At 41.1% G+C, this 21,734-nt stretch overlaps 1 protein-coding gene across 1 annotated transcript; it reads left to right on the forward strand.

Annotated features, from left to right (window-relative positions):
• Nucleotides 1-13,664: 13,664 nt before the first annotated feature.
• Nucleotides 13,665-21,529, forward strand: LOC126981547 (josephin-1-like). The gene is made up of 6 exons (XM_050832805.1): nt 13,665-13,776; nt 14,789-14,980; nt 15,226-15,359; nt 15,505-15,722; nt 16,232-16,412; nt 16,628-21,529. Exons 3-6 carry the CDS (start codon nt 15,252-15,254, stop codon nt 16,958-16,960), a joined length of 840 nt encoding a protein of 279 aa, XP_050688762.1. The 5' UTR covers nt 13,665-13,776; nt 14,789-14,980; nt 15,226-15,251; the 3' UTR covers nt 16,961-21,529.
• Nucleotides 21,530-21,734: the final 205 nt, after the last annotated feature.

The raw sequence follows: 21,734 nt of genomic DNA on the forward strand, positions 1-21,734 counted from the left end.
AACACTATACTGCAAAATTCGTATCCCAAGTTCACCCGTACCAAAAGTTCTCAGTATCACCAACTAAAAACACTATACTGCAAAATTCGTATCACAATCTCACCCTTACCAAAAGTTCTCAGTATCACCAACTAAAAACACTATACTGCAAAATTCGTATCCCAAGTTCACCTATACCAAAAAGTTATCAGTATTACCAACTCGAAAATCACTGCAAAGGTCTCATCCCAAGCTCCCCCTTACCAAAACATCTCAGTATTACCAACTCAAATAAACGTACTGCCAAGATCGTATGCCAAACTCAACCTAGCCAAATATGTCAGTATGACCCCCCCCCCCCAAAAAAAAAAAAAATGGTAGCTTCTAAACTATTCTTCGCCTTCGGTAACTTACGCATCCTACTTATAACGGGGACTATTTGCGTCATCCTATTACGTATACGGTATAGGCTACATTGTCAAAACTGATACAATTTCGTCGTATCAGGTATCAGTCGTAGAACCTGCAATCTACTTTCTTTTCCTCTTCTTTCTATTTCTACCATTTCCTACTTTCTATTCCTCTTCTACTCTTCATCCTGCTCCTCCTCCTACACTCACCTATCTTACTAATCCCCATCCTTTCTGCCTCAATCCCCTTCCTTTCCGCTCCTCTTCCTTTCCCACCCTACATCCCAGACCTTAATCCCTCTCACTGTTTCCTCTCCTCCCAATCTCCACCTCATCCTTAAATCTTCCCTCCTTCCTTCCTCCTCCTCCTCCAACTCTTCCTGGTGCCTCTTCCTCCTCCTCCACCTCCTCCTAGTGACTCCTTTTTTTTAGTACCTCCGTTCTTGTAGTTCTTCCTAAATGTCTCTTTTTCATCTATTCCTTCTTCGGTAACCTCCTTTTTTCGTTTTTCTCTCTTCCTCCTGCTTAAAATATCTTCTCCCACCTTTCTCTTCAACCTGCACCATTATCCTTTTCTACCCTTTCTCTTCCTGTAATCTCCCATTTTCCTCCCTTCACCCTCTTTTCTTTTTCTTCCTCCTCCTCTTCCTCCTCCCTTCCTATTGTTTCTTCTCCAAGTTCCTTCCTTCCCTCTTCCCCTTTCCTTCTGTTTTCTCTCGTCTCACCTCTTCCACGTCCCTATATACCTCCTCCTCCTCCTCCTCCTCCCCCTCTTCTTCCTTTTCCTCCTCTTCCTCCTATATCCCTATGTAAACAGGACGTCTTCATGTAAACACAACCCGTACATGTAAACGTTACCGGATGTCTGAACTGTCACACTCACACACACACACACACACACACACACACACACACACACCACTAAATAAAAAGTAATGTTCAAGTGTTTGTCACGAAATAAGAAAAAGTAGACAAAAACGAAAGTAAATGTTTTCTTGAAATACACAAACAAGTATATAACAGTGAAGCCCCGCTATGTGTGTGTGTGTGTGTGTGTGTGTGTGTGTGTGTGTGTGTTCAGAGGGGAAAGGTAGTAAACACAAGTACAAAAGTTATGCATACAAGTTCTGGTTTTATAAAGAAGAAGAAGAAGAAGAAGAAGAAGAAGAAGAAGAAGAAGAAGAAGAAGAAGAAGAAAAAGAAGAAGAGAAAAAAGAAAAAGAAGTAAAAGAAAAAGAAGAAGGAGAAGAAGAAGAAGTAAAAGAGGAAGTAAAGAGATGCAAAAGAAAACTTTGCCAACTTACGCGAAATATGAGGGCGATGACCACTTGGGGGGAGGAGGAGGAGAGGAGGAGGAGGAGTACACACGTGCGGTCACCTGTTACTACTCATCACCAACGAAGTGGCAACAGTAACACACACACACACACACACACACACACACACACACACACACACACACCAAAATCAAATAAAACCGTGCAGATGAAAACGTTAACTGGCCGACTTGTGTAAAAAATAATTGCAATAAAGTTTTTCGTCTAAAATAATCAACATAAAGCAATAGGTAATACGATACACACCAGTCAGTCAGCCAGTCAGTCAGCCAGTCTTTCCAGTTACTTGTCAGTCGAGTCCTAAGCCAGTTCAGTCTAGTCATCAGTCAGTCATGCATTCAATCCAGTTTAGGTATATCAGTCGTCATTCTCGTTCGTTAGTCATCAGTTAGTTCAGTTCAGTCAAATCATTCATTCAGTCCAGTTCATTCAAGTCCTCAGTCAGTTAAGTTCAGTCAAATCGTTCATTCAGTCCAGTTCAGTCAAGTCCTCAGTCAGTTAAGTTCAGTCAAATCGTTCATTCAGTCCAGTTCAGTCAAGTCCTCAGTCAGTTAAGTTCAGTCAAATCATTCATTCAGTCCAGTTCATTCAAGTCCTCAGTCAGTTAAGTTCAGTCAAATCATTCATTCAGTCCAGTTCAGTCAAGCCCTCAGTCAGTTAAGTTCAGTCAAATCATTCATTCAGTCCAGTTCATTCAAGCCCTCAGTCAGATCAGTTCAGTCAAATCATTCATTCAGTCCAGTTCAGTCAAGCCCTCAGTCAGTTAAGTTCAGTCAAATCGTTCATTCAGTCCAGTTCAGTCAAGCCCTCAGTCAGTTAAGTTCAGTCAAATCGTTCATTCAGTCCAGTTCATTCAAGCCCTCAGTCAGTTAAGTTCAGTCAAATCGTTCATTCAGTCCAGTTCATTCAAGTCCTCAGTCAGTTAAGTTCAGTCAAATCATTCATTCAGTCCAGTTCAGTCAAGCCCTCAGTCAGTTAAGTTCAGTCAAATCATTCATTCAGTCCAGTTCAGTCAAGTCCTCAGTCAGTTCAGATCAGTCAAATCATTCATTCAGTTCAGTTCAGTCAAGTCCTCAGTCAGTTCAGTTTAGTCAAGGTATCAGTCAGTCCAGTCGTCAACACCATCAACAAGTCATTCCACTCATCACTCAGTCAGTCGAATCAGTCAATGTATGAACGCACGCGACTCCTCCGTGCTCCCCTCTCTCTTCCCCCTCTTCACTACCCTCCCCACTTCCCCTTAAGGCTTCATTTATCGCCCGCCCATACATGCTTCACACACCCAACTCGTGTCAAGGTTAAACAAGCGCTCCGATACGCAATACACCCGCCTACAGAGGGCGTTGGGGAAGGGTTCAGACATTCACCTTGTTGTAAAGTTAAACAAAAAGGGAAGAAAATCGTATAGCCTGCAATAAACTAAAGAAAATGGAAGAAACTCGTATAACCTGCAGTAATGTAAAAGAAAATGGGAAGAAAATCGTGTAGCCTGCAATAGTGTAAAAGAAAGTGGGAAGAAAATCGTACAGCCTGCAATAATGTAAAAGAAAATGGGAAGAAAATCGTACAGCCTGCAATAATGTAAAAGAAAATGGGAAGAAAATCGTATAGCCTGCAATAATGTAAAAGAAAATGGGAAGAAAATCGTACAGCCTGCAATAATGTAAAAGAAAACGGGAAGAAAATCGTGTAGCCTGCAATAATGTAAAAGAAAACGGGAAGAAAATCGTACAGCCTGCAATAATGTAAAAGAAAACGGGAAGAAAATCGTACAGCCTGCAATAATGTAAAAGAAAATGGGAAGAAAATCGTACAGCCTGCAATAATGTAAAAGAAAATGGGAAGAAAATCGTATAGCCTGAAGTGAAGTAAAAGAAAACGGGAAGAAAATCGTGTAGCCTGCAATAATGTAAACGAAAATGGGAAGAAAATCGTACAGCCTGCAATAATGTAAAAGAAAACGGGAAGAAAATCGTGTAGCCTGCAATAATGTAAAAGAAAATGGGAAGAAAATCGTACAGCCTGCAATAATGTAAAAGAAAACGGGAAGAAAATCGTGTAGCCTGCAATAATGTAAAAGAAAACGGGAAGAAAATCGTACAGCCTGCAATAATGTAAACGAAAACGGGAAGAAAATCGTACAGCCTGCAATAATGTAAACGAAAACGGGAAGAAAATCGTACAGCCTGCAATAATGTAAACGAAAACGGGAAGAAAATCGTACAGCCTGCAATAATGTAAACGAAAACGGGAAGAAAATCGTACAGCCTGCAATAATGTAAAAAATGGGAAGAAAATCGTACAGCCTGCAATAATGTAAAAGAAAATGGGAAGAAAATCGTACAGCCTGCAATAATGTAAAAGAAAACGGGAAGAAAATCGTACAGCCTGCAATAATGTAAAAGAAAACGGGAAGAAAATCGTACAGCCTGCAATAATGTAAACGAAAACGGGAAGAAAATCGTACAGCCTGCAATAATGTAAACGAAAACGGGAAAAAAATCGTACAGCCTGCAATAATGTAAACGAAAACGGGAAGAAAATCGTACAGCCTGCAATAATGTAAAAGAAAACGGGAAGAAAATCGTACAGCCTGCAATAATGTAAACGAAAACGGGAAAAAAATCGTACAGCCTGCAATAATGTAAACGAAAACGGGAAGAAAATCGTACAGCCTGCAATAATGTAAAAGAAAATGGGAAGAAAATCGTGTAGCCTGCAATAATGTAAAAGAAAATGGGAAGAAAATCATATAGCCTGAAGTGAAGTGAAGGAACAAGGACAGAAAGAATAAAAGTCTACGCTATATTTGCATTCCTGATAAATATTTGGTTAGAAAAAGGAATTACTACGAGGGATGATGAGGAGAACGATAAACAAGGAGAGGTAAAAGAAAGGATAAACAAAAATAAAAGCAGGATGACAAGAGAAAACAAAATATCAATGACAGAAAATGGCGCAACATGATATACAAAAAGATAAAACGCGTGCATGGAATAAATAAAGTTAAGAGAAGGAAAACACAGGCATGTACGAGAGCAAGTAAATACAGATGAAACAATATCGGAATGGACAAACAGGAGGAGAGAGAAAACAAACAATACATAAAATAGAGGATACACATAAATAAATAAATATGGAATGCACAAGGAAAAAGAAACGGGTATAGTTTACTTAAATGAACAGGGGAGTAGATATTATACAATGAGAGATGATGAGTTAAGAGAGGAAAATAAACAAACAATAACTGATAGATGGGAATGACATGCGCCAGGGAAGAGATTAATTATGAGATGAGCGACGAGAGGGAAATAAATAAAACTGTAATTGCTAAAGGAAAGACAGGTGCCGGGGAAGATGAATTATTAAAGGAATGAGACAAGAAGCGAGGGAAATATACAAAACAGAAATTGATAGATAGGAAAGACAGGTGCCGGGGAAGATAATTTATTAAACAGATGAGAGATGAAAAGTGAAGAAAATAAATAAACAGAAACTGGTAGAAAGGAAAAAGTTGCCCAGGAAGTGATGAATTATTAAACAAATCCAAGAGAACATATACCAGCCCCCCTTCCCCACCCCCCTGTAAATCTCCTCAACAACAGGTGGTAGCGAATGGAAGAAAAAAATAATTATAAACAAACATGAATAAACCAGGAAGTTGAATCACATGAATACTTTATCTGAAGCATAAATAGATGAATGTATAAACGACACGAACCAGCCAATCCAGCGCTAAATCAGGGCTTAAAAGAGCAGGTGGTAAGAGATGGAGGGGAAAAAAGATAAAAAAAGACAAACATAGGTACATAAACAAACCAGGAAGTAAGAGACTAGTATAAACACAAATAAATAAACAAGTAAATAAAAAGAACTATAGATAACATAAACAAAGAAATCTAACCCTATATAAATCAGGCTTCATCAACAGGTGGCAGAGGATGAAAAATAATAATAAAAAAAAGATATATGTAGATACTTGAATAAATACCAGGAAGTACCGTAAGAGTATAAATAAACACAAATAAATAAACAAAACTATAGATAACATGAACCAAGGAATAACAATAAACCAGGCTTCATCAAACAGGTGGGCAGTAGAGAATAAGGAAGAAGAATTAAGAGAAAAAAAATACACATACCTGAATCGATATAAGGAAGAACTACCCCAACTAATGTATAAGTAAATGAACCAATAGACGGCATAAATCAGGTTCAACAACAGCTGGTGTGGAGGCTGGCAGGGCAGGCAGCGTGGGAGTCAGGACCTACCCTCTCACCTGGCCATATTTAGGGAGCTCACACCTGGACACGCCTCTCCCTCCAGTCCTACACCCCCCTCCCTCCTCCTCTTCTCCATCCTTCTTTTTCTTCTTCCCTCTCACCTGTCTCCAGCTCTCCCTCCTTCTACATCAATTTCTCCTACCCACACTTCTTTTTTCCATATCTTTGACTTTTTTTTTATTCTGCAACTCTTTCCTCCTCATTCCTTTCATCCCTCCCCTCTCCCTCCTCCTCCTCTCCATCCTTCCTCTTCTTTTTCTTCTTCTCTCACTTGTCTTCATCTCTCCCTCTTCTGTATCTTTATCTTTTTTTTAATTCTGTAACTTTCCTCCTCTTTTCTTCCTTTCTTTCATCCCTACAACATTCTTCACCCCTCTTCTCCCTCCTCTTCCTTCTCCTTATCTCCCACTTATCTCCATCTCTCCCTCTTTTTACAACTTTTTTTTTCTACCCACACTTCTTCCTTCTACATCTTATCATTTTCTTCTTAATTCTACAGCATTTTCCTCCTCCTCTTTTCCTCCTTTCATCCCTACAACATTCTTCAGCTTTTCCCTCCTCCTCCTCCTCCAGTCCCTTCCAGTTACTTCCTTTCATATCTCTCCATCTTGGTTTTTTTTTACTAATTCTAGAACAATGTCCTCCTTCTCTTCTCTTTACTTCCATCCCCTACAACATTCTTCATCCCCCCCCTCCTCCTCCTCCTCCTCCTCCAGTCCCTTTCTCCCTCTCTCCCTCTCTCTCCAACCTTCTATCTTCCCACACACAGACACTGGCGAGTACTAGTTTCTCTTGGCACTGTGTTAGAAGAGTTTAGTTACGCAGCCATTTCCTGGAGTGGGTTTTGCAAAAAGCAGATGTATAATTCTTATCATGGACTCTTGTTTGTTTGTCAATCTGTCCAGTGTGTCTGATTACTGTATGGATGTATGTGTGTATATAAGTATGCATGTCATATGATGAGTGTTGGATATATCTAACATCAATATCCTGCAAATGTTTCAATAATCTATTTGCGCTGTTACTGGTTAAGTATTTCCAGATAAAAGAATTAAATTCATGCAACATGATAGCAATGTATGAAAAAAGCTGCACACCTGTTTTTGCTCTGATTCTAAACAACCTCTAAAAGGACATGCAATCACTGATCAACCATGTCAGCATATACACCAAACAAACTGCCTTTCCAATATATTTTCTTTTTTTTTCTTAGAATTCTGCAACACTTCCCTCCTCCTCTTCTTTTCTGGTATATAATGACCAAAGCCAACACACTCTTCTCCTGCTTTATTCTCTTCGACCGCTCTTCCTTTCTTGCATACTACGAACAATTCAGAACACACTCCAACCTCTTTCGGTTCCAAGAAAACCCAAATGTGCCAAGGCCTTGCTTCCTCTTAAAGCGTAGGAAGTCTTTGCCTGACTACCCTATGCATCGAGGCACATGGCCAAATTTGTACATCTAGCATTGAGGCATTCATGACAGGACTATAGAGGACAGCGTGAAGGTATCTGGTGCCACTGTTGCCACATCTTTTTACCTCTTACTCAAGTAGCTTAAGCTTTGAATAACTTTAATTGGGATCATGGGTCATTTATGTGAGTGTGATGCAGAATGGAAAACAGACTTTATTATGATATTATATATAAGACAACGATATATTCCTAAAGGTTAAAACGTCATCACTTCCAGATACTGTAAATTAGTTATCAACAAAGCAAGATTAAGAACTGAGTGGCAACTATGCTTTGTACTCCACCTGTCCCATGTTAAGTGTTCCTCCTACCACCTTCATGCTCCACTTCATTGCAGGTTCCTAGTGTTTGCCAGTGTTTGATGTCTTTGTGTACTGCCTCTCTTAGTGTAGCAGTTAGCAGGCTCAGCTCATAAACAAGGTCCAAGGTTTAATCACTATGCAGATTGGGAGACAGATGGGCAGTCTACACATACCCATTCTTGTGCTATGTAGATATAAGTCAGGTGTTGTGGTTTACATTCTAGGGTAGTGACTCACTCCCATGTGTGAGGATGACTGGCTCTAAGGGGACGAGCTTTACTTGCACACGGCACCCAAGGCATTTCTAAGCTTTACATAATGCTTCTTTCTGTGCGAGTGCCGTTACCCTGGGTCTTTAAACCTATAAACAATGTACCATCCCTCCCACCACCTTCACACTCTTCTATCAGGTGTGTCTGTGGTCTCCTTGTCCCACACCAATGTACAACTAGATAACTGTATAAAACACTTGTTAACCTCTACACTCTCCATCATTCTTCCATTTTTCATCTCAGTATGTACCTACTTTAATGAGAACTCTTATTGTGCTGGGATAACAGAAAAGCCACCAGTTTATATAAGAAATAGTGATAGTCATTTACAATTGGCTACCTAAAGTCAACCACTGCTCTGGGGACACACACTAAAGGGACATTTTAGGACGTTGGAGGCAATGTGGGCCAAGAGGATCACTTTGGCCCGGCCTCTGTGTTCAGGTCTCGCCCACACCCACACCGCCCACAACCTGCCATCAACTCTACCTACACCTCAAAACCTCCTTTCTATTACCCATCAACCATATCTATAATTGCATCTTAGTGATAGACCTCAGAAGGACTTAATATGCACCATATTTGTGTATAACCTCCATGGTATAGTGGTATACCAAGGTCAACTCACAATCAAAAGAGCCTTAGTTTGATCCCCAGGCAAAATATAAACAAATGGGTGGTTTCCTCACACCCTTGCTTGTCACCAGGCAGTTCTTAGGCATTGGGTACAAGTCAGGTATTGAGACATACATTCTGAGTAGGTGACGCTCATACATTTCCCATCATAGTCAAGAGGGAAAAAATCACACGAGGGTCCTAAGGATGTTTATAAACCTAACATTGTAATTCTTTATGTGTGAGTGTTGTTACTCTCTGCTTTTATCACCAGTTATCTCCATCAGCATGTATTGTGAAGATAGTATTAACAAAACCAAATATATACTACCATATATGCCTTAACCCGGTAGCAGCGGGGACCATGTTTCTTAATGGTCCCCCCAAACGAGAAAAATGAGAAAAAAATCACCCCTCACACAAACCATTTCATAATATATATCAAAGCATTTGTGATGAGATTATGCATCATCTATTTTGGGGGGGTTAAATCATGGCACAAATTTGGCCCGTCACTGCTACGTGGTAAAGCCACAAATTTGGCCCATCGCTGCTACCGGGATTTCTATTAACTGTATAGATTTCAGAGGAGATGGAATGAAGTGCTGAGGCAACACACAGCTTAGTTTACAGCACTCTCTTTAGTAATTTAAGAGCAGAAGCATCCAAAGACTTCAGGACAAATAATGGCAGTAAAACCATGAGCATATTCTCAGGTAACTGTTTCTATCCTGGGTATCAGAGCTTTCACATGTTACTCTTTACGATCCCTTTTTATTGCCTATCTCAAAAGTTTAGGTTAAGATTCGTTTTAGGTCCGTGCCAGTATCTCATTACCTACCTTATGAAACATCAGTATCTCTTCATATATCTTTTCTACAAACCTTTAACAGTCATGGAAATGCTTTGAAAATCCAATTCAAGGACTTTTTTTTTTACTCTTGAATATAGGGGATAATGTTACGAAAGCGCGTCGCCTCCTCTGTCGACGGTGCAGTCGGTGTTGCGAGAAATACCTCCTTGCTGAAATAAGTCACATATACATGTGGGGGGGGTCCAGGGGAGGGGCTATGCCCCCCCTGGTTAGAAGGGTGGGTCGAGGGGGGCGCAGCCCCCCCGTTAGTAGGTCGTAAAGTTCGGTTGGAGTAGTTTAAATATGCTCCCCGATCCTAAACCCTCTGCGAGCTATTTTACTTGGCTGACTGCAGCTGCGTCATCGCGTCGCCAGAGGAGGCGACGCGCTTCCGTAAACATTATCCCCTATTTTCAAGAGTAAAAAAAAAGTCCTTGAATTGGATTTTCAAAGCATTTCCATGACTGTTGAAGGTTTGTAGAAAAGATATATGAAGAGATACTGATGTTTCATAAAGTAGATTATGAGATACTGGCACGGACCTAATACGAATCTTTACCAAAGTTTATACTATCATAAAACTATCTGGAAACATCATAATCCAACACACCTGCAGACAAGTCATGCTATTTCAGATCACAACAAAACAAAAGAATACGCAAGAATCGAAATACAAAATTAACAAGTAAGATGCAAATTCCACCAAGCATGTAAACTCCTGAAGCCAAATGCACCTGGCAGAGCACCTTTAAAACTCATTCACTAGTGACTAGTCAATACTACTAAATTGTTCTTCCTGTGTACCCTGTGTGAAGGAAGCTGAGGTGTGTCGATCACTCACCTCAGTATGCACGTAATTCTAACACATGCAAGGTCTAACCCACATTGAAAATACTGTACATTATGACTACTAAAAAAGGAGTTTTGGTATACTTTCATGTGCTATGCCCAGTAAATTTTAAGCAAGAATACTGTACCTAACAAAAAACAATCAAACAGAACTGCCTGAGAGGAATGGCTGCAGATATATAAATTACATGTATCGGTAATGACTCCAAGGTTTTACGAGGACAAAGAAAAGTCAAGTTAGAGAGCATAAATAAAAGGTGACATGTAAGAGAATGATATGCAATCATACATATCGCAACCACCTATTCATGAAACAACTACTTACCTATTCACAAAACCCCGCACGAGTAGCCTAAAGACAACCCTATCAAAATCATAATGAGGAGGCTCGTGCCTTGGTTATTTCTCATGTGGACAAGGAACCAGCAAGCCACGAAACACAGGTTATAGGTGATACAGGAACAAAAGCAGCAATAACACACTGATGCCTTATTCAACCCCACACACACACACACGCTAAGAAGAGAACCCTTTCAAATAACTGACAAAAGGAGAGACCTATGAAGCACTCAACTTTAGCTTAGGCCTACACACAACTTAAAAGCTTTGACACACACACACACACGACACAAATTACAGGGATGTTTTGAAGATGACATCACAAAATACAAAGAATGACCAGCCACAGGAAGACAGGGAGGTATTCAAGGACAAATATTTAGGCTCTGACCCATCCAATTACAAAACACCCTTGCCCACTTCCTTTCCCATCCCATACCAACTTTATACCCACCCCTCCCCACCTTAAAAACACCCATACCATAAATAATAGGCCATCATTTACTAAGCTTTCTCTACAGCATTGCAGCACAGGTAGTGGGCACAGCAACCCCTCCCCTCTCCTCCCATTCATCTTGCACCCATGTTACTCACCCAAACAACCCATGACATAGGAAGTCTGTCATTATATAGATTCCTTTAGAGCATTTGAACACAGGTATTATATGTTTAAGGGGGGGAGGGGGGGAGAAGGAGCCGATTCCCTCCAGCTCCCTCTCTCTCCCTCCCCTTGTGAGTCACCGGCCCTTCTCCACCCCCACGTGTCCTTACTGAGAGCTTGAAAATGTGTAAATAAGGTATAAATAAGGATAAATAAAGGGCAAAATGGCGTCCTAGTCCCCCTATATGTGTCAACGTACTCCCATGTCCTCAACCCTCCCGCCTACCCCACACGTGTCTTTACCGGAAGCTTGTAAATTGGTAGCTTGGAAATAGGTAAATAAGGTATAACTATGGATAAATAAAGGGATAAATGGCGTCCTAGTCCCCCTATATGTGTCAAAGTGCTCCATGTCCTCAACTCTCCCGCCCACCCGCACGTGTCCTAACCGGAAGCTTGGAAATGGGTATAAGGGAACTAATTAAGGGAGAATAAAGGGGAAATGGTCTTGTACTCACCCTGAATGTGTCGAAGTGCTCCATGTCCTCTACCCTGCCGCTGTACTGCTCCTGGGCATGGTAATAACTCCCACGGCGCGAGGACGAGGCCATACCCGACACACACCGCACTCAAAAAAAGCACAAAACACACAAAAAAAGCACACACACACCCTCTCACTAAGGCCAAGGGTGGGAAAACATGTGCTCGACCTCCTTGCCAGCTACATCAACCACCGCCTCCCGCCTCCTCTGTCTCCTTCCTCGCTCCTATGTCCCTCTCAGCCCGCCGCCAGGGAGGAGCATGACCTTACGCATCACTCCAGGGCCTCCTCCACGCCCAGGGTCAGGTCAAGATCAAGGTCCGGGTCAGGTCAAGGTGTGGAGGGAGAAACAGTCTCTCCGCCTCGGTCACCTGCCGCCGCCGCCACACAACAGGGAGTGGGGATTGACAGATGGCCGACCCGCCTTTTTCGTATATTTCTGCCTCCTCAGCGTCTTCCAGGGCTCTTTTCTTGTATTTCTAGAGCTTTTCAGAACTTATTAAGGCAACGGGGATGAGCACTGGGGCCACGAGCATCAGGGAGTGGGGATTGACAGATGGCCGACCCGCCTTTTTCGTATATTTCTGCCTCCTCAGCGTCTTCCAGGGCTCTTTTCGTGTATTTCTAGTGGTTTTCAGAAGTTATTAAGGCAACGGGGATGAGCACTGGGGCCACGAGCATCAGGGAGTGGGGATTGACAGATGGCCGACCCGCCTTTTTCGTATATTTCTGCTTCCTCAGCGTCTTCTAGGGCTCTTTTCATGTATTTCTAGAGGTTTTCAGATGTTCTTAAGGCAACGGGGATGAGCACTGGGGCCACGAGCATCAGGGAATGGGGATTAACAGATGGCCGACCCACCTTTTTCATATATTTCTGCTTCCTCAGCGCCTCCTAGGGCTTTTTTCGTATATTTCTGCCTTCTCAGCGTCTCCCAGGGCTCCTTTCGTGTATTTCTCGAGCTCTTCAGATATTTTTAAGGCAACGGAGATGAGCACTGAGGCCAAGCGCAGCAAGGAGTGGGGATGGACAGATGGCCGACCCGCTTATTTTAATATTCCTGCCCCCGCATCGTCTTGTATGGCGTTTACTTAAATAATTTCTGACCCTCACATCATTCTTTGGGCAGCAGAGTAACCTATATTCTACTCCCCTATTGGAAAGAAAGGAAACTATGAGGAAAGAAACTTGAGGAAAGAGAAACTTGACAGAAGAGTATCTACCTGCCTATTGGAAAGCAAGGAAACTCTATGAGGAAAGGAACTTGAGGAAAGAGAAACTTGGCAGAATAAGAGTATCTACCCGCTTATTGGAAAGAAAGCAAGGAAACTCTATGAGGAAAGAGAAACTTGACAGAAGAGTATCTACCCGCCTATTGGAAAGAAATCAAGGAAACTCTATGAGGAAAGAAACTTGGCAGCTGAGTAAAGGAAACTCTATGACAAAAGAAACTTGAGGAAAAAAACTTGCCACCAGAGTATAGCCTATCTATCCACCTATTGGAAAGACAGGAAACTATGAGGAAAGAAACTTGACAGCTGAGTAAAGGAAACTCTATGACGAAAGAAACTTGAGGAAAAAGACTTGGCACCAGAGTATAGCCTATCTATCCACCTATTGGAAAGACAGGAAACTATGAGGAAAGAAACTTGAGGAAAGAAACTTGACAGAAGAGCATCTACCTGCCTATTGGAAAGAAACAAAACTCCACAGGTAAAAAAAAAAAAAAATTGGAAACAGTCAGACGAGAATGAATAAATTACTGATCACTAGGAAACAATAAATCTCCCTATCAATGTAATGTAAAGTTGAGGAAGAAGTGATGGGAAGAAATTACTTTAGGCCAGCAGAGAAGAGAAGGTGTTTGTTTGTGTTGAGAGGCAGGCACAGGCAGGGGGGCAGCAGGCAGCCACTCAGCAGGTAGGGGACACCTCAGCACTTGGCAGGGAAGACACTCAGCACCTGGGGAGGAGTAGGGCGGCTGCAGGGACACAGGAGATAGGAACAATAGAGGAATGGGATGTCAGAGGGAGAGGTAAAATGGTGATGTAATTCCTGCAAAGGCTGAGGGTGGCTTATGGGGGTCAAGGAAAGGGTTGGGGTTATGGGGTGTAAGGGGGTGTGGTTGTGAAGGATATGGGGGTGTAAGGGGGTGTGGTTGTGAAGGATATGGGGGTGTAAGGGGGTGTGGTTGTGAAGGATATGGGGGTGAAAGGGGTGTAGTGTGGGTGGGGTGAGGGTGGTGTATGGGGGTCAAGGAAAGGGTTGGGGTGATGGGGGTGTAAGGGTGTGTGGGTGTGAAAGGGGTGTAGTGTGGGCATTGGTTTTGATGTGGGTGGGGTGAGGGTGAAGGAACACACACACACACACACACACACACATGTAGGGGTAAGGAGTTCTTGGAGAAAGTTTGGGCAGTGCGTACTGGATAGGCTGGACTCATGTAAATATGTGGTATTATTCCCTTTGTGCGATGTGAAGCTTCTTCTTCTTCTTCTTTTGACCCGTAATGCTTTGTATCGCTTCTTAGGTCCTCCTCCTCTCATTCCTCACTTCTTCTTATTCACACACCTTCCTTTTCAGTGTTACGTAATTTTCTAAACTGAATTAAAGTCACTTTCTGTACAAGCAATACATGGCCGTATGCCACCACAAATCACTCATTCGCGAGACATTAATTTTTAGGATATGGTCTGGGGATTTATTTCCGTTCATTGCATTTTGGCAGCATGGCACAGGTCAGGTATGGTTAGGTTTAGATTTAGTTAAGTTAGGTTAGGTTAGATTTAGTTTGGTAGGGTTTATTACATATGAATTAAGTGTGGCATTGCTCTGTTGGTTGTTGTCACTGGCATTCAGCGGGTGTTCTTATGCAATTTTACCGAATGTTCTGGTCAGTGCCACCAGTTCCCTCTGTACTTCTGTATTACAGGTTCAACCCAAGCCATCATAAAGGCTTTAGTCACTGCCAGATGGAGTGACTGCCTCCCAAACCAAGACCAAGATCAAGTAGTGACAGGCATTCAGCAGTAACCAGCAGGAGGAGGAGGAGGATGACCACGCCAGCCCGGGAGCTTAGTAAACAGACCACCTGACTGCCCTAGGTCCAACACGCCACACGCAGGTACTGCCACCAAACCCTCTTATTGCGTGGCCATCAGCCTTTCTCTCGCCTGCTGGATGGACTAGTTCTGAAGGTTGGAAATACATAACACTGGAAATTATCATCAGGGAAAGGGGAACAAAATTGCCAATACACCAATAACTGCCAAAACAAGTATCAATTAAAAGTAACCCGGTGACTAATTCAGTTGAGGAAGACAAAACACATCAGAAAAAAATTCACCCACCCTAATATGTGTGTTTCAGGGTGGCCACTATAATGGTGGAGGCCCATGAGGGCGTGGTGGTCGCCATGCGGTATCTGGCTCCCTTGTCTCCGTAAAACTGACCATTGCCAAGTGGGGGTCGCCATGACTCCTGACATCTACCACGAGAAGCAGGTAAAAGAGAAAAAGTGAATATGAATACATGGAAATATTGCTTCTAAGATGTATATGTACAGAGTAAGGTCAGTTTGTTCTTCAGAAATTAGGATAGTCTCCATTTTATGTTAATATAGCATATAACTTGTTTTGTATCTTGTAGATCAAGGAGTTGTGTGCCCTGCATTCCTTAAACAACCTTTTCCAAGATGGTGCTGCATTTGCCAAGAGTGAGCTGGACAACATATGTTATGCTCTCTCTCCAGATAACTGGTTCAACCCTCACAAATCTCTCTTAGGAACAGGCAACTATGATATCAATGTAATCATGGCAGCCTTGGTCTCCAAAGGCTGTGGAGTCATATGGTTTGATAAGAGAAAGTAAGTGTGAAGGAATGAGTTTCTGTCATAAGTATAAAGAAAATCATAAGCTTTGCATTGATGGCTATATGAAGGCCAAGATGACTAGAAAAGTTTAATTATAAAAGTGAAGCCTTGATATGATGATGCTAATATAGGAAGTAAAATGTATATACGGTACTCTTTATACTCTTACCAGTGTTTTTATCTAGGGCCGTATTACAAGTCAAATCCGAGAAGTTTCGGGTCCCTACAAAGGTCGGTTTAGGGGCTGTACTACAAGTCCAATCCGAGAAGTTTTGGGTCCCTACAGAGTTCGGGATGAATTACTCTGTAGGGACCCGAAACTTCTCGGATTGGACCTGTAATACGGCCCCTAAACCGACCTTTGTAGGGACCCGAAACTTCTCGGATTGGACCTGTAATACGGCCCCTAAACCGACCTTTGTAGGGACCCGAAACTTCTCGGGTTTGACTTGTAACACGGCCCATAATCCTAAAACTTACAACCTTGTACATTTTCCTTTCAGAGACCCTCAAGTATTGATGTTAGAGAAGGTGGTGGGGTTCATCCTCAACGTCCCCTCCGAGTACCGGCTGGGCCCCGTTCAGCTGCCCCTGCGCAGGAAACACTGGATTGCCATTCGCAGCATACGGGGAATATACTACAACCTTGACTCAAAGCTTGAAAATCCAGAAATAATTGGAAAAGTAAGTATAGTATGGTGAGTGTATTGTTGACAGCACCACCTGCCAAATACTCACCATATCATTTAATTGATCAAAGTTAACATTTGGCATTCAGTCTTCAACAATACTTTTCTTCATTATTTAATTCTCCATAAATTTATTATCCATCCATTTATTTAAGAGTGTCTTTTCATAAGTTAGGCTTGTTTTTTTAAGGCAAAACTTTGGCCCTTCAGGAGCAGGAGTTAATCAACTACCTGCGTGAGGAGCTGAAGCACAAGGACAAGGAGCTGTTCGTGGTGGTGACGGAGGAAGTGGAGCGGCTGCGGGCATGGTGCTGCCCGCAGCCTAACCACACCACGGCGGCGGTGACCGCCAGTACAAACTATGCTGAGGACATTGAGTTCCCAGCAGACATGATGAGTACAAATTGTTTAGTCAATGGGAAAGAGTTGCAATCTGGGGATGCATTCAACCCCCCAGGACTGTCTTTCATAGATCAAGAGCCAGGGGGACCTGATAGATGGTCTGTGGGGGAGGCCATGAAGGCAAGTCAAGAAACACTATAGGTAGATAAATATACTTAGGCAAAAGTAATACAGATAGAGTATATTATATTTACACACACAGAACTTGACTATAAACTGCCATTGTGCATAATGCAGTGTCTTCACTACAATAGTGTTATGGAGTTTGGTACAAAGTGAAAATTTGTTATCAGTGACTCAGTTTAAAGTGTTCGAAAAAAAAAGAGGAGCTGAAAGTGTTAATATTTAAAAAGTTATGTGACTCAAATTTTATGAAGTAGTGTGTAGACTCCATTGTGATTATAATGTAATCAGGTGTGTCAGTTATCTGGTAAAGGTGTCTCAAGTACAAGACGCACCTGTCATTGAACATGGGCATAATGAGCATACATACATTATGGAGTGTTTGATTCAAGCCTGTGGGGTACCTCACTGCCATAGCTTAGTCCACAGTAGTAATGTAAGACTGTTGGCTGTTCATATGTTATATATACAAGTAATTCAATATTTGCATGGAAACTTTTCTATCATGTCTCTGCATTTTTTGATAATTAAACAAGCCAAGCAAGTGCATGGAAGCCTTTAGAAATAATCTGGAAATGGAACACAAACAAAATTACTGAGTGGTATTATGAAATACTTTTCTATGTAAGTTTATTTATCATAAATTTGAGAAAGGGTGCACATATCTTACCCATACTCTTTCATGGCATAACTATACTTATAGGAAGCTGCAAGTCTCCAGCAAAGCCTGTTCTGCTAATGGCACTGCAGAACAACTGATAAATTTGTAAAATTTTAAGGTACTGCAATACATGTCCGTACACATGAACTCCAGCTATATGGGCAAGTAAAATGTTACCTAGAAGTTAACCCTGCTCACGGGGTTGTGCTTAAGAGACAACCTTCCTTTGTTCCTACTAAATTTATTGTGAAACATGTAGTTAATTCAGTTATATAAAACTATACATATTTTTTAGTAAATGAAACTCATGATTGATTGGATTATTTTATGGGATCTTTTGATACATATATCAGCAAGGTGGCAATAGTATTTAAACATCTTTGTGTAAGCTACACTACTATGGTCTGGCTCAACTAAACGTGTGGTTGTGGGCGGGTTCAGCATAGGGGATCCCCTTGTACAGCAGTGCCGCGCGTCTCCTAGCCCGCGATGTAGAAATGTTCTAACATAAGTAAAACCATGGCAAATATGACCAGCAAGTATGCATACACATTTAATCTTAGTATTATAACGTATGAAAGAACAGTTAACTTATTATGGATAAGATATTTTATAAGCATGTAAAGAAACGTGGCATACATATTTTACAGTGATGCTAAAAAAATGCTATACTTATTATTGAGTTTCCCTTTTGTTTTGGGATGTGTAAGTAGTTTCACAATTATATTTAGATTATATCGTGAAGGAATGTACGTTAAAATAAGCTGACATAAGTAAGAAAAAAAGCATTCAAATCCTCATGGCGGTAACGCCACGAGAGAGAGAGGCAACCAACGTGGGGTTAAAAATGTGGCAACGCTGTACTCTTGGATTATTCCTCACATGGCACCTTTGAACCACATGTGTAGCCGAGCCAGACTATAGAGGCTAGGAGCTTGCCATGAGCCTGTCAGTATGGTTGTGCCATGCTAGATAAACAACTTTTACTTTGACATTCCTACTTGTTGAAAACTTTTATTTGATGTTTGTTACATTGCAAAAATGGTACTTTGTGCAAAGGTCATCATAGCCACTCACTTGGTGCAGTTGTGTGCCACAGGTTGTCAGTGGCTAAGTTGTTTGTGGATCGAGTGTAAGTGGAAAAATATTTTTTTTAATCATTATATTACTTTCTAAGTGGAAGAAATTGTTCCGTGTAATTATCTTCAAAATACCTAAACCTTTAATACCTGAATATTATAGAGATACTCTTACCTTAGATCCTATTACTCTCACAGCTGTTGGACATACTAGAATTTCCAGCCATGCTTGTTAACCACAATGCTGATTTGCTTAGCTTAACTGAGGACAAATATTGATTAGTAAAGCCTTTATTACTGAAAACTGATAACTGTGTTCAAAATCTCTTCGTATGGAGAATACGTACCGAAGCTTCATTAATGTTTCCTATTCAAATTCACTAGTATATAGTATTGAGAGGCATAACAATCTTAAAATTTTGCTGATTCACATGATTATGGCACACATTCTTGTATAGGGTAGTTAATTTATTTTTTGTATTGTGTGTTTCCTGGCTGACAAACTCGACTATTCAATATCATGATGATAGTTTTGCACAATTTACACGTCTTTTTTTTTCAACTCATGCCATGTTCATTTACTGCTGTATTATGTTAAGTTGCTACAAATACTGTGCTCAGTCTTCAGTCTTTATAACTTTGATAACTTTTATATCCCAGTGGCTTCACCCCTCCCAGGGTGACAGTCAGAAAAAGGACTTCCATTATTCCTCAACTCACATGGCAGGTCTCACTCTGGTCTTTGCACACACCAGATGGGCATTCTTAACTGCCTGTTTTTTTCCATAGAAACTATTAAGGCTAAGAAGAGTGTTAAGCAGCATTGTTTAGTTTAACTTCATCCTCCTCATTGCAACAGATTGAGAGACTCAAGGTACTCAGGTCACCCCACACTCACCTAAAAGTAAGGAACAGGAATGTGCACACGGACATCAACAGGTAGACATTTTCTTGTTTTTACTTATATGACTAGTGACAATAGTTACTTCTCTGGTGGTTTTGTTTGTTAAATGTTTTCAGCCAAGGAGTAATACTACCTCTAATCTGACCACAGAGATCTCTAAAGCCATGTGGATGGGAAGAAAGTTTTGCTCGTCAAGAGGTTCATATGCAGATGTCACTCACTTGAAATAGTTTATCCTCTTCCTTGCAATAGTTTTTGTTTGGCCAGTGGTGCTGGTGGCTTTCTTGGTGGGGCCTGGTGGTCAACCCCAGCCCGTTATGGCGCAGGCAAGTACTTTATAGTGCCGCCATCATGCTTGGCTCATGTCCCCTGGAGCTCATCTTTTATCTTTTTTGATTAGAGAATCTAGAGTCCAGGTTGATAGGTGGTCTTTAGGACAGCATGTGGGTAGTCTTAGGTCATTTGGCAATGACTGAAAAATTGCCAGCTTGTTTGTAGCAGCAGGTGGGATGTGAACCTGCGTCCTGCTGGACACCGCTCCAGTATGCTGACCGCTCAGCCACCATCTTCCTGTATAGACAATTAATATATCAAAACAGCAGGAATTGTAAGGCCAAACTGCCAAAACTCAGACCAGTGATCATCCCTCTTCCACCATTGTAACGGCAGCAAGTATGTGTAACATGATAAACGTACTATTCGGTAGTCAGTTCTTTGCTAATCATTTGTTCTGTTCAGCTGAAGCCCATGAATTTCACCATGCATGCTGATTGCTCTATTGTTCTATTATTCAACAACATCGGCAATCAGCATGTACAGTGAAAATCAAGAACAGTTTTTAGTGGACTTCAGCTGAACATAACAAATGATTAGCAATGAATACTGAATAGTAAATTCTAGTATTACACATACTCGCTGCCCTTGCATTGGCGGAAGGGGGATGACCAGTGGTCTGAGTGTTGGCAGCATGGTCTTGCAATCCCTTCTGTGTTTTGATATATTAATTGTCTATACACAAACTATTGCAAGTTATCAACCTGCCTGCATGTGGACCTCAGACAAGTAGAACTAGCATCACATCTACATGGCTTTTCAGCAATCTATGGTCATATTAGAAGTAGTATTAACTCTTTGGGTGAAACAATTAATCACCAGTAACGTAACCTCATTCCCAATAATGTGAGGGAAATATGTGTTACCATCTGCTAATATTTGTAGTTACCACTTCACACATACTACTTTAAAAACCCTTTTTATCTACTAGTACTGTTGCATGCCTAAATTCAGTACAGATATTTTCATTGCTTAATCCTTTGTACTACCTTCCTAATATGTTACTACTGTATGTTTACTATTACACATTGTGTACCTTTCCTATAACATTTATAATCCTGAATGAGTGCCTCAGTAGCATAGCAAACTTGACTAAAGTACTCCATCAGGCAATACACAGCTGTCTCGAGACTGCTCAGAGACTTACCTCCTGCTACTTTTAGTTCATATTTGTTCAAAGTAATACCTATTTTCACATTACTGTGCTGCAGTCAGCTGCAACAGTACACCATTTATCAAGATCCTGTTCCAGTCATAACTTGGCATTTAAATCACAAGGCTGCTAGAAACTTACTACTTGTGTAGTTTCTCATACTGAAGCATATGATGTTATGTTTTTGAAGTTGTCTTCTTGCACTTGATCAAAAGACAGAATCTAAGTAAAATGGTGTAAGGCTGGACAGTTCATATGCAGTTATACTTCTTGTCAGACTGTTATCCCAGGCCAGAAAAGCATGAAAGGTAAAGTACTTTGTCAGGAATAGATGAACAAAATGTGTATATTTAAAGAGAAAGCTGGGTTTTCCTGCTGGCTATTTCAATCATGAATAATATAATATTTATGTATTTACAAATAAAAAGAGAACACGTAAATATACTGTTCAAGTTTTCCTCTTGATTTTATTTGATTGTACCAAATTACTAACTACTAATGATTGTTTAGTATTAATATTCCAAGCTAGCATATACAATCAAATAGTATTTTTTCTTTCAAAAGTTTAGGTTTGCTTTTTTTCAAATTAAAACGACTTTCAAACCACTTACATTTTGCCAGACTCCAGGATGGTTCATCAGCTGCTCCTTGTATCATCCTTA

Source organism: Eriocheir sinensis, chromosome 48, assembly GCF_024679095.1.
Source record: "Eriocheir sinensis breed Jianghai 21 chromosome 48, ASM2467909v1, whole genome shotgun sequence".
Taxonomy (NCBI): Eukaryota; Metazoa; Arthropoda; class Malacostraca; order Decapoda; family Varunidae; genus Eriocheir; species Eriocheir sinensis.

Coding starts and splice junctions, on each gene's coding strand:
- LOC126981547 (XM_050832805.1), top strand. CDS start 15,252: ATGAGGGCGTGGTGGTCGCCATGCGGTATCTGGCTCCCTTGTCTCCGT. Junction 15,723..16,231: donor ATATGGTTTGATAAGAGAAA/GTAAGTGTGAAG, acceptor TTTTCCTTTCAG/AGACCCTCAAGTATTGATGT. Junction 16,413..16,627: donor ATCCAGAAATAATTGGAAAA/GTAAGTATAGTA, acceptor TTGGCCCTTCAG/GAGCAGGAGTTAATCAACTA.